Genomic DNA, 13,975 nt, shown 5'->3' on the forward strand with positions numbered 1-13,975 from the left:
TTAATAACTAGCTTAATGGCTAATTTGGAAATTAGCTTCATTTACCAGCTTGCTAACAACAATCATGGTGCACTATCTGGTGGCGACTGAAGCAATGTCAGTGTAATAGATAATGATGAAACTGTCAACAGACGCCAGGGGGACAACCTTACAATATCATGTATTGTCAGAAAATGTCGAGATTTCTTATGACTAAGGAAAGGATTTTCTGACTTCCATTATTCAGATTGCACATTTACAATTACCAGGGTTTATGATACAGGGCGTTTGTCACTAAAGGGTCACGAGGTGACAGGTGACGTGAAATTGGGTGTAACGTCGTGCTTGAGAATATTTCGCTCATATCACGACATGCATGCGTGTGTATGTGTATGTGCGGCTGCTTGTACTAGCCCAGACTTAAGCTGTTTTTATAGCGCTAGCCCACTGAGATACCATGCCGCATACCATACCATACCCCACTCAGACACATTATACTGACTCCGAGCCGACCAGTCCTTGTTGTACCCATTAATGCCGAGCGCCAGGCAGGGACCAACAAGTACCATATTTTAACGTCTTTTGGTATGACGCGGTCGGGGATCGAACCTGCGACCTTCAGCTCTCCCACGAGGTGACAGTACGGGATTACTAAAACTTTATATACCTGCACAGATTATCATCCATCGTCATAGCGTTCATAATGTGATGGCTAGTGTCTTCACTGGTTAGGTTTTCCGGGAACTGGAGCAGTATCCTGTTGTAGACTAAGCATTGATGGTAGCTCCTTCGTATGTTTTTAGTGGTGGAACAGTCCACGGTGGGTGTGTCTAAACTGTTGGGTGTTAGGCCTAACGAAAGTCAACACATGAATGATAAAGTCGTAGGAACCTGAAATCTGAAATACAATGGTGCACTCCTATAGATCTATTTACATTATTATCGGTTCTTGTGACAGGTATGGATTACTGAAGATCAATTCTAACCCCATAATTAACGGGTATTTTAGTATATTGTTTGGTGTAAAACGATAATGAAATACAGTTAATGCAATACCAAAATAACATGTTTTACAACCAAACATTGCTTAAGAGATACATGTATTGGATTTAGGTTTTGAGAAATGTGTGCGTGCATAATGTTCTGGCAGTAGCACACCTTATGAGTCTGACAGATACTGTGGATGTAGGTGGTGTCAGATCGTGGCTGAAGATAATGACTGTATGAACCTGTTACTGTATTCACCGTTTACAAATGTCTCAATATAAAACAGAGTTAGAGTAAAGTAATAAGCCATACATTCTGTGTTGTTTGGATAGGCCATTTCGTAGATATGGCGCGTGGCCTCGCCACAGGTTGACAGGTACTTGTTGCCACAAACTGATGACAGCTTTTCTGACCTGACATGAATACACACATATATAGTGGCAAAAGGTAATCAACCTTTTATTCACATTAAGATTCAAATTTGATGTTCAGGTATTATAACTCTGTTATATATAGATGATGGCCGAAAAAATGCATGTCATAACTAATTACGGATGATGTTCTAATTACGACATTACTGAATATGATGGTCGTATTCCTTATGCCAGGAATATTTGGGAATGGTAAATATCTTAAGAACCTGTTCATAAATATAAGTATGTTATTCTAAATAACATATAACACTGTTGGGGAGAAAAGGATGCAAACAACCAACAGTCATTTAATCAGGTTTATGGCAATGTGAATTGCAGTAATGTTTTTCACCACCAAACCCTTTTATCTATTTGAGACACATATACACACAAGTTTTATAATCTAAAGAACAGATATTTTATAACAGGAATACTCACATACAAGTTGTCTTGTGGTCAAACTGTGTACTGTTGAGGTTAATATAATCGTTGAAGGTAGAGCTGCAATCCGCTAGTTTGGACGTCATTTCAAACATGCAGGTTATGTTGAATTCTTCAGAAACAAATGCTTAGTTAAATACTGAACAGCAAAAAATTCCCTTTGGTGTAAAGGGAACAATAGCTATGAAAATTAAATGAACGGATCATTTAAAATTAGTGATTACACCAGGTCTTCGCGAAAACAGTAAAAGTGTCCTGCCCTACCGTTAGCAAGAACCATTTACAACATTTGTCTAAAACGTAGTTTGTGCCTGACGCCGCAGAGCAGTACGCCTGTCATGGTTACAAGGGCAGTGCCAAAAATGTATTATTTCAGTGACTGTAGTGAAAAGTACCATTTATCTGAGCATCTAAGGCAGAAACCAAATAGTTCTGTATTTAATACTGAAGTTACATACTATCCAAAAAAAAGAAACGCATAGGCGTTTTGTATTTTTTTAAATCTATCAATTACCTATTGTGTTCAAACAATCGTCAAAACATGTAACGAAAGTGTTGATAACATGATTTTCCATAATTGCACATGATAAAAATCGACTTCGGAAATCGGCATTCGTTTTGAAGGAGTTTCAAGGTCAAATCACTAGGCCACGCCTTGACGCTGCGATACGGAATATCACCATTGAAAGAAGATTACCAATCTTCTGTTGCGAGTCGTTTGAATGTTAGTCAGAGCACGATATCACGGCTTGCAGCTCGTTACAACCAAACAGGTATAACAAATGACTCCGTACAGGCAGACATCGAGTCACCAGTGCAGCCCAAGATCGGTACATCCGGGTACTACATTTGCGTGATCGTACTGCCACGGGTGAGACCACAGCAACCAGGGTGCCTGGATTTCGGTGGATATCCGGTCAAACTGTACAGAACAGGTTGAGAGAGATTGGACTGAAAGCCTGGAGACCCGACGTCGGGACCGTGCTACGTCGTCACCATCGTGCTCAACGTCTCCGTTATCTAAAATTATCCACTTGGTTGTATAGACATTTCCTTCTTCTGAACTGATGTAAACATTCATGCTCTAAAGACTATTTGTGGACGAGTTATACATGTTTTAAAATACAACATTTTCGCAACAGATTTCTGGCCTATGCGTTTCTTTTTTGGGATAGTATATCTTGTAACCTCTTATCTAGAAGACTTACTCCAGAAGTCAACTTTCTGTGCATGTCCAGCAATGTCCACGCTTTTGTGTATATCCGCTATTTTACTTCAAGATATGTGCCTGTATTTTTTCGTCGTGAAAATGCCCTTGCATATGATTGTTCCACTGGTGGAACAGTATACATTCACGTTTCGCTGGTCACTGTGGTCGACATGCTTGACAGTGATCCATAAATAGAAAACGTCAGTGCAAAAGAATATCCAGTCTTGAAACAAGTGCTAGATCATACACTTGAGATTTCGTAAGATGACGGAAAGGGCATTGAAACTTATCCTATGTGAGTTCGGTGGCTTCTATAAAAGCGATACATATTTTCTGAGATATAACATCGACATCTCTCTAATAAGGCGCCATTAATGATTTTCTTTGGTCTTGTAGCTACTAATAGGAAAGTACAATTCCTAATTTTGATTGTTCAAATTACGAAAACGTACCAAATATAAATCTTACATTCACATTTTTCATAAATAATTCACTAAGATGTTTGATTTAACGTAGTTTTTATATACTCGATCTGGTTCATGGTCTACGGGTCTATTGCCTACTTGATTGTCTTACTTCCTTGAACTGTCGATGCTTTGTGACACCTGTGATATTCCCTCGTGTAAATATCTATATTCTGTTCCAACTGGAAATGAAACCAATATTTGTGATTAAGCATGCGGAAAAAAATATTTAAATTAAATCTGTCGAGGTGGTACATAAATATATACTCTATACTCACTGTCCAAGTTGGCGCAGAGATTGTCTTGCATCTTCTTACTCAGCTCTGAAAGTAGCATCTGGGTCTGGTTAATACATTTAGAGAGTATGTTTTTCACACACTCTCGCGCTTTCTGGTAAGTGTCAGGATTCCTGGAACAAGGTTTGTTAAATGACAGTGCTGTACCAAGGACAAGGTTGTTTTGCAACAACGTTATGAAATACTCTGTATGATAATGCAGCATTCCAGAAACACAGCCCCAACACAACCATGCAGTTGGTCGAGGAGGATAACTTTGCAATACTACTTTTTAACATTGAGCAATATTGCAATCTTAACATCACATCTCTCTTCTTGCTACAGCTCAACAATGATCTCAGGTCATCCCAGTAGAGGAAAATGTAGGAAATCATGACAACAACACCAGTTACCTCCCAATTTCAATAAAAATCGATGAAGCGTGAGCGGGTGTACAATGGAGTGAGGTACTTGAATGTGCAGTGGACCGAAGAAGACTCCCTAAAGATGTGGTAACAAAGGGAACAAAGGAAGGTATTGAATTGAGCGGAGTGAATGAGATGACACAGGTGATCGTCGTCTGCTAGCGCCCCCCCCCCCCCCGTCTTGAACGGGTTGGATGTGAATGAGAAAAAAGTTCTTATGCTTTAGGACAGTCGTCTGCTAGCAAACCACTTCCGGTTTACACGTCCGAGGAAGGTTGTTCAAACAGTCTCGTTGCGTTGTGTGTGTGTGTGTGTGTGTGTGTGTGTGTGTGTGTGTGTGTGTGTGTGTGTGTGTGTGTGTGTGTGTGTGTGTGTGTGTGTGTGTGTGTGTGCGCGCGTGCGTCCGTGTGTGTGTGTGTGTGTGTGTTAAATGTAATCGGTATATTTAATACATTTGAATGAAATTGCGGTCATGTAGGAATGTGTGTGCGTGTAGATTTTATGCATATATCTGAACATGAATGTATGACACCTTTCAATAGATCCATTACGGTTCTAACCACGACATGAAACATTACTATGAGTGTGGCTAGCAGTTCGTATTTATAAACACATCGTAAGTAACAGAATTCTGATGAATGAACTCGCCCGCACACATGTCTAGGGTCAACATAACTCTGGGTATTTTCAGACCATCCAACTGTAAACAGTTACACGTTGATAACAGGAGGGTGTAGCGTTTGTTCGGAATGCACTCATCCTTGTAAAGGTAAATCCATGTAAAAATACGCGTTTAAACTCACAATTTAAATGATGGCATTACTTTTTAGCTGTATTGCTATGGATGGGAGGTTCGTAGATCTGTGAAGTGTGTATCGATGTCTGTCTAGGGACTACACATATATTATCATCTAGGTATATAAGGATTATATTCTAAGTATGCACACAAAAAAAACCCGACATAACAAGCAATTCCATTCATATCATTTATTGATTCAAGTCAATCGGTTCGATACAAAGCTGTGATATACGAATGGCCAATAGGATTCACTCTGGAAACATTAAAGTCAACAGTTCAGTCACTCTAGACACAGGCTGCTGCTTCAAGGCGCGATTGTTTAAACGGCAAGTCCATGTTTTGAAACACATTTCGCACTGTTGAATATTCAGTTCACCTTTCCTATGCTGTTTTAAGGTTGAGTGGTTATCAATAGTCTATGTTTTATCCACTGCCTTTAACGATGTCCGTCCAGGGGGTCCCAGTTTCACAACTCCTCTCACGTAGAGGAAAATTCGGCGTTTCTCATCGTTCAAGCGCCTCAGTGTATGAGGTGTTTTCAAAATATGAATCAAACTAGACGTGAGGCGTTGACTCGGCATTCTCTTCTGACTGTTAGACTGATATACTAATGACCGGTATTTATTTCCTCAAACATTCTCCTCCACGTCATCCTCCTCGTCATCACCGTCGTTATCCTCTGCAACGCTATCAGATTCAGTCTCACTTTCTATTTCCGGCATATCTATCAAAGGCAGGATCTCTTTCATCTTGGGTTTCAGGAGGAGTTTGATTTTATTTTTGAGAACGGATTGCTCCGTGGAAGGATTCATATCTCCCAGGCTGTGTAGCATGTTTTGAAACAGAGGTGCCTCTTTAAAGTACTTGGTATATTCCACCGCAAAGATGAGAGTATTACGCAGTAGATCTTCCCACCTCTGTTTCAATCTTCTCTCAATCCATTCTTGTACTGTTTTCTCTGCAGTTTCATCTTGTCTTGGAACATGTCGTACACCAGCTTCCAGATGCGTTGTAAGCCTACATTTTGCCACTCCTCGGCTTCCATATCAGTGAATGTTGGCTTCCCACGAGGATGTTTGACGGCAAGACCACTGCCTTTCTGGGAAGAGGCTAGGTCGTCATAGTCACTGTCATTATCATCACTCTCGAGTCTGGCGCGCTTTCTCTTAGGTTGAAGGCTATTGGCCGGACACCAATGTTTGATATGTTGCTGAAGATCGTGCACGTTATCTATCAGCACTCCGCAATCTGCGCAAGCCGTGGCCATAGTCAACGATGTCTCACTACTCGTGTCTGAATCGGTTTCAGTTTGAGTGAGCTGATGTTGGGGCAGTCTCTCTTCTTCAGTCAGAGGACTATCCAGAGATTCTGTTGTAGTCAACTTTTCCCTATGCAGATCCTGTTCACACTGAGCTTTGACTCGCCCGTTTTCCTCTTTTATGAGATTGACCTGCAATCGATCCTTATCTTTGGTGGTAGGTTTTAGATCAATGGTGAGTTGTCCATAGGGTGTTTCAACAGCCTTTTCATACATAGCCATAAAGTGATCCATATGTTCGGGGAAAATTCTACGGGCAAAGAGTTTGATTTGCTGTTTATCTATGGGGGAATGAAACAAGCTGACATAATGCACGTTCAAAGCAATGTCTCTCGATTCTTTTCCTCTCGGAAACAGATTTTGTACCAAGAGAAAGATCAATACATTCTTGTGATGGGAGGTTTGAGTAAACAGCCGCGAAATACGTTTGTCGTTCTTTGCTTCGGCCAGGAAATCGTCCAACACTAATACGTTCCGTTGGCCAGCATCAAAGTAATCCTCGTCCAAGATATCGTAAGGAATTCCTTTGACAAAGGTCACCTGAGGCAGCTGCTCGCTAATGTCCTGATATAAGGGCTGCCATTGAGTATAACACCAAACAATGCGGGTAGGTCGGGGTTGGATCAGGCCATGTCGGAGCACATGAGAGGTAAACACAGACTTTCCACAGCCACTGGGTCCCACAACGAGCGCATTCGACGGAATCAGGAACCTGAACCGTTCTTGATGCTGGTCCTCTTGGCGAGGAGGGTGTTTCTCTTGAGGAGGAGGTAGGTGTCTCTCTTGAGGAGAATGTAGGTGTCTCTCTTGAGGAGAAGGAGGTAGGTGTCTCTCTTGAGGAGGATGTAGATGTGTCTCTTGAGGAGGAGGAGGATGTAGGTGTTTCTCTTGAGGAGGAGGTGGTAGGTGTCTCTCTTGAGGAGGAGGATGTCTCTCTTGAGGAGGCTCGCTACCTACAGGAGGGGCATCATTATCCAGAGGAGGAGGTACGTTTAGAGCGTGCATCTGCTGCCAATGTCTCTGTAGATTATCTTTTCGTGTAAACCTGATCCCTCGGTCCAGACAGGTAGTCACTCCCATCGTGATCCTATACAAGTGTCCAGATTACCAGGGTTCAAGCTTTCTTTTATACTGTTGACGTTTCAAGTCAGCTTCCGCTCGTTTCAAAGCAGCTTTTGCCCGATTCACTACAGCTTGCATCTCTGACATATATCGTATGTTCTTGGGTTGGGGTGTTGTCTTCTGTCCCTTCTGGGTTGTCACCGTTTTCATTTTAGGTGTTACCTGTCTCTTCTTTGTCTTCAGCATCGACTTCTTGGGTGCTGGTGGTTTCATTCTCTGTTGTGACTTTCTTAACGTGGTCTTCCTAAATATATCTCTAGGGTCAAGTCTAATCTCTGATGCTTTCTTCATGTTGTTCACGTCCAACCCGTTTGCTGGCGAGAGTTAAACTGTTTGTCAGGCTACACTACCATAGAGTTTATACTATCTTACACGTGCAGGAGTGAATCTTAGAAGACACTCTTTTCTTCACAGCACACTTGTGACTATGCGCTAAAAAGCGATGGTATGTGTATTTTAATTTGGTCTTACAATACACACAGGTAAATAATCCTTGATGGTCTTCATCGTTGGCTTCCACGGGCAGCCACCCAGAACATGCGTCACACAGGTAAGACATCTTGAACTGAACTGTAAGCAGTCTCAAAGGACATTGGCGCATGCGCAACAGATCACAAAAGCCTAAGGAGAAAGGAAATAAATACCGGTCATTAGTATATCAGTCTAACAGTCAGAAGAGAATGCCGAGTCAACGCCGCACGTCTAGTTTGATTCATATTTTTGTGTGTGCATACTTAGAATATAATCCTTATATACCTAGATGATAATATATGTGTAGTCCCTAGACAGACATCGATACACACTTCACAGATCTACGAACCTCCCATCCATAGCAATACAGCTAAAAAGTAATGCCATCATTTAAATTGTGAGTTTAAACGCGTATTTTTACATGGATTTACCTTTACAAGGATGAGTGCATTCCGAACAAACGCTACACCCTCCTGTTATCAACGTGTAACTGTTTACAGTTGGATGGTCTGAAAATACCCAGAGTTATGTTGACCCTAGACATGTGTGCGGGCGAGTTCATTCATCAGAATTCTGTTACTTACGATGTGTTTATAAATACGAACTGCTAGCCACACTCATAGTAATGTTTCATGTCGTGGTTAGAACCGTAATGGATCTATTGAAAGGTGTCATATATTCATGTTCAGATATATGCATAAAATCTACACGCACATACATTCCTACATGACCGCAATTTCATTCAAATGTATTAAATATACCGATTACATTTACACACACACACACACCACACACACACACACCCACACACACACACACACCACACCCCCACACCCACACACACACACACCACACACCCACACACAACGCAACGAGGCTGTTTCAGCAACCTTCCTCGGACGTGTAAACCGGAAGTGGTTCGCTAGGAGACGACAGTTTTAAAGCAGACGGACTTTTTCTTATTCACATCCAACCCATTCAAGACGGGGCGCTAGCAGACGACGATCACCTGTGTCATCTCATTCACTCCGCTCAATTCAATACCTTCCTTTGTTCCCTTTGTTACCACATCTTTAGGGAGTCTTCTTCGGTCCACTGCACATTCAAGTACCTCACTCCATTGTACACCCGCTCACGCTTCATCGATTTCTATTGAAATTGGGAGGTAACTGGTATTGTTGTCATGATTTCCTACATTTTCCTCTACTCATCCCATTTAGTGTCAAAGCTAAGCGACCTTTCGTCAACAGTCGTCTGGCTACTGTGTATGGTTATCCCCATTTGACAGACACCCAATTGACAATTGACAGACACTTAACTAGAACAAGGGTAACACCTACAGGTATTATGGAACAGTCCACTGTCTAGTGAGTAGAGCAGGGTGAGCCTGAAACAGGTTTGTTACTGAGAAGTTTAATTGTAGGTAAATAGAACTTTGTTGTGTTTAAATGATAAATGATTTCTCTTCTCAAAATTGTTTTTAATATCAATTACTAACGAATATAAAAACAGGCTTGTCACTGAGAGGTTTGATTGTACTTATTGATAGAAAAGCCCCCTCCCAAAAATAGCATATGTACAACAGAAGTTACAACGTTTTGAAAACGTTTTGTTGGATAGATATATATATATATATATATATATATATATACACACACACATATATATATATATATATATGTGTGTACATATTTCAAAACATTCTGATTTGCAGTAAATGAGACACCTGCATTGCCATGTAAGATACGATTAATGCAAAACTGTGTTCTAATTTTAACAATACTTTCTAAAGATTGTAACAGTTTATGTCTTTGAGTAGTATAAGTTGGACATTCAAGGAAGTAATGAAAAACATTCTCACATCCATGGCTATATGTCGCAATTTCTAACAGCTAAGCTAATGTTTTCAATATGATGATGCCGATTCCCGTTAGACTAGAAGGTTAAACTGAAATGTTTATGAAAATAAACTGTTTTTATATTGCAGCAATAAAAATTCAAATCTTTTCATCCATCTTTCAAAATAAATAATATAGCTTCAGTTTGTTCCTGTGTTTTTATTTGGACTATTCCATTATTATGTGTAGGTTACAGGTAGTAGATAATATGTTCACTGAACCGTAAATGTTGTTGTTTTAAGGTGTCTGCGAACTAGCTGTCTGCCTAATGGGAGGACACCCTGTGTATCGGCTTATACCGTAACCCAAGCCATGCGCCGCTGATGAGGTCATCGTCAGGAAGCGGTTTCTGAGATCGAGCGTGCGCAGATACTGGTCCTCCTGGGGCGTTGTCGAGGTCTGCCTGATAGTGGCCTGTTTGAGGTCAGTCCTGTCTCACAATATCGCTGCATGAGTCAAAGTCAAAGTCAAAGATGTTTATTGTATTCCAGGCCTCCGGCCCATATACATTAGAGTTGCATGCATTATACAATCACACACTGAGTGTTACAGATATGATTTTAACAGAATATCACGCTTGGACATTGCATTGTAGATGTATTGTGATAGTTTTAAGCTAATACAGTTGTCATAAGTAGACAGGATTTGTTTCAATGCTACAGTAGGTGACTTGGAGAGGTAACATTCAGGAATATATTGATTACGTAAATCTATGTAAGAGGGACAGACAAATAAATAATGAATTTCGTTTTCAATAGATAATTTACACAATGGGCAAATTCTTTTATATCTGTCGATGGACAAATGTCTTCCTTCATTAATCATTAAGTTTGATAGTCCCAATCTAAATCGCATTAATGAATTTCTCAACTTGTTGGATGTTAAGTGTGATAGGTACTTTTCGGGTTGGAGTAGGGTTCCAAACGGTGACGGTGACGCAATGACAGCAAAGCGTTCTTGCAAGGTGGACGTGGGAGGCTGCCCGTTCTCGTTGCCTCAAAGTTAATTGAGCCATTCCTATAGGTTTCATTTAATAGAATGGCTATCTGACAACCCGTTTGTATTGATTTTATACCCGTTTGGAATTTTGTTTTTGTGCTTTGTCGTGAAAAAACCCATGCAAACCATATTTGGACAAAGTGGTGAAAAAGTATGCATTGCATGCCATATTTCCAAGTGGCAAAGTCATTGTTACGTTTGGGCGATGTGTTTTTATGTGATGGTGATTGCAGCTGAAATATGGAATGTTTGGTAGTTTCAATTTCAAAGTGGTAACGTTTCTTTAGCCCGTCAGTTTATAATTGAGTCTGGGACCTACTTTTCACTTATTGATATCATGAGAACGTATCTGTGCAGTTTGGGATGCGGTGATATGCATGGATCAGTCAGTCAGAAGTCAGTCTTGTGATACAGATTGAAGTGCATGTCATCGATTCCGAAGCACTCACTGAGCGCAAGTCATCGTTACAATTAGAGGCTATAGTAGCATTTCAAATATTAAATTTATCGTTTTGTCTTATTTATCCTTATCAAACTCTAGCCACCGTCACTAGTAGGACAAGAATACATTTTTGTTATAATTATGCATAGTAATGTAGGTCAGGTCCATATATACTAACCTACACATATCAGCTAAATATGCCGGGGTTATTAGATGTGATATATTCGAAGCATTGGCAAGTTCGTCCAGGGAAGCCACTTTGAAGGGGATATTGTACACATCAAGACACTTCTGTCCAAATGCGAGCATAGACTGTGGATCAGTGCAGTTGACTTGCCGGGAGAGAGCGGTCACATTCAACGTCCCATCATTACCTGGAATTCAATGAGATCACTAGACACGTATGAACTGGTATGTATAACGAAGCAAGAGTTCAACTGTTCTCCATAAGCATAACCTGTCTTCGTTTATAACCGAAAAATAGGTTTACGTTATCAGATAAGCTTTCACAGAATGAAATAGATGAATTAGATGAATAGATGAATTAGTTCGACAGATTTGCAAACTGGAATCATAGTTTGCAATTGTGCCGGATGCCGTGGAGACACCATCAAGTGAGTGAGTGAGTGGTTATTGCTGCTTAAGGGCTCATCAGCAGTTTTGTGACTATTTGTGGAAGACACAATCCAGACACACAATGTTTAGTTGGATTCAAGTTTCCAGTAACGAAACCTGGGAAAAATACTTCATTTTACAAACGCTTCCACATATTAAAGGTTTCGGATTCATGAATCATTCATTCACACGGAATCAAAATTCCAACGGGCCCACAAATTCAACAAATTCAACACGCAATTAGGTCGTGAGATATCATTATTAACTATGCCAATTAAAGTTGGATACCTTCTGTTGTTTAAAGGTAGCTTGCAAAATCACGTGTTCCAAAAGTTAGCTTGACGGACTGTAAGAAAATACGACAGCATGTAAAAATGCCTACCTGAAACCAACGAAAACAACACCAACAGGTAAAAAGCCCCATTGTCCCAACCATTTCTGAGAAAAATACACGTTCTTCTGCATAACTACAGTGCTGATTTATATACTGGGTTTGGTACACTCCCACATTGGTATCTGTGGAGGTTGTAACATCTGACTGATTACACGAAAACAAAAAAGTTAACACTGTTGCGAAATATTCTTGAAATTATTCTTTACAGAGCACGCGGATGGCAATTCCCAGATTACCTATTTTGACCCGTGCTGTATGATGTTGAATGTATTTGCGTCGGGTGCATCTTCGACGCACGCACAAACTAGATATCGGTACAAATATGAAGAATAACAGACGTAAATGAACCATCTTTGGTCAGTAAGCCATGCCTGATCAATGTTCCTAATTTCTGGAATGAGGCAAAAACAAAAATATAATCTGGTACGTCTTATGTTATTTATGACATCACATTGAAAGCCATATAGAATTTGGCAGTTCCTTTTAATAGTATGTGGGTGATAATTATTTATTTGAATGCTTTTTCACAATTAACATACGAAAACAAATAAAACTTCTCAAGTCTTATATTTTTTCTTAATCTGACCTTTGCTTAACATTCATTTCAAATATTCAGACTGTTCCGGTCTAGGGCAACGTGTTAGTCACATGCACTTAAATTAATTCGGGGAGGAAAAAATTGTCTTGATTGCACAGAAATGGAAATATGCTCAACAAAGGTAGGAACTGGACAACCACATAAATCCGAGGTGGAAGGGATGGGGGGTAAATGTTTTTCGCTCCTTGTTTTGCCAATGATTTGTAAGCAGCGTGAACATGGTACTGACGACCGATAGTCACATGCAGTCACATGCAGCGGGTCACGTAATCATCTAAGTGATCGCACGTGCACTGGAGTGCAATCAAGCCAAAAGGAAAACGCATCAACAAGTGCAATTATTTTTATCAAAAGCCTACCATGAGTAGGCTCAATGCTGGACTGTCAGTTGCAGCAGTTGCACTAACTCCTGGGGACCATTGCAGATCGACCAAGCCCTTTGTCATTGCATGTGACGTCTCACCAAGATGGCGTACATATCAAGTCACGTCATCTCCGCAACAGATTTGCGACCTCCCCTTGCAGCCAGTTGTTCAGATGCAGAGTAAGATTGGCATTTATATTTGATCCGCCAGTCAAGGAGGTCAGTTGTAGAGTGTCCGCACAGACCATCAGGAATCAACAAGGTCGCAATGTGTAACCACGTGGGTCATGCACACAATCACATGTGTAATTTTATTACCTATCGGGGTTCATAAATATCGGGGTTCATATTTTTCATACGTTGCCCTAGGTCAAACTATCACTTTGTCATGGTGACGTGACGTCATGAACAATGCTATGACGTCACGTTTCTTCTGTGAAGTTAAGTTCTACTTGCGGCGACAGTGGGTAGCCAGCCCATGTTTGAAAGTAGAGTTGGGTTTATTTTCCTCAATTTGACGACTTAAAACATCTAAATAAACAGTATATTATATTCATGCCCATATACTATGTTTACGACACTGGTGCCGAAATATCGGTATGTCCCTCGCTCTCGCTCGGGTAATACCAACATTTAGGCACTCGTGTTGTAAACATAGTATGACATGGGCACTCTGCCAGATGTAAAATTCTCTTGATAATGACTACTTCCATTGTGGGATTCAAATCAACACCTGTAAAGGTTTTGTTTGTTTGTTTTTA

At 40.5% G+C, this 13,975-nt stretch overlaps 1 protein-coding gene across 1 annotated transcript in view; it reads right to left on the reverse strand.

The window, feature by feature from the left end:
* Positions 1 to 11,458, reverse strand: part of LOC124258140 — a 99,407-nt gene extending 87,949 nt beyond the window's left edge. The window contains exon 1 of the mRNA XM_046692216.1: positions 11,422 to 11,458. Within this exon, the coding sequence (XP_046548172.1) occupies positions 11,422 to 11,429 (8 nt within the window). The 5' untranslated portion in view covers positions 11,430 to 11,458. The remainder of the gene's footprint in view (positions 1 to 11,421) is intronic.
* Positions 11,459 to 13,975: the final 2,517 nt, after the last annotated feature.

This window comes from Haliotis rubra, unplaced genomic scaffold (genome assembly GCF_003918875.1).
Source record: "Haliotis rubra isolate DU_JTF1 unplaced genomic scaffold, ASM391887v1 Scf1170, whole genome shotgun sequence".
Classification (NCBI taxonomy): Eukaryota; Metazoa; Mollusca; class Gastropoda; order Lepetellida; family Haliotidae; genus Haliotis; species Haliotis rubra.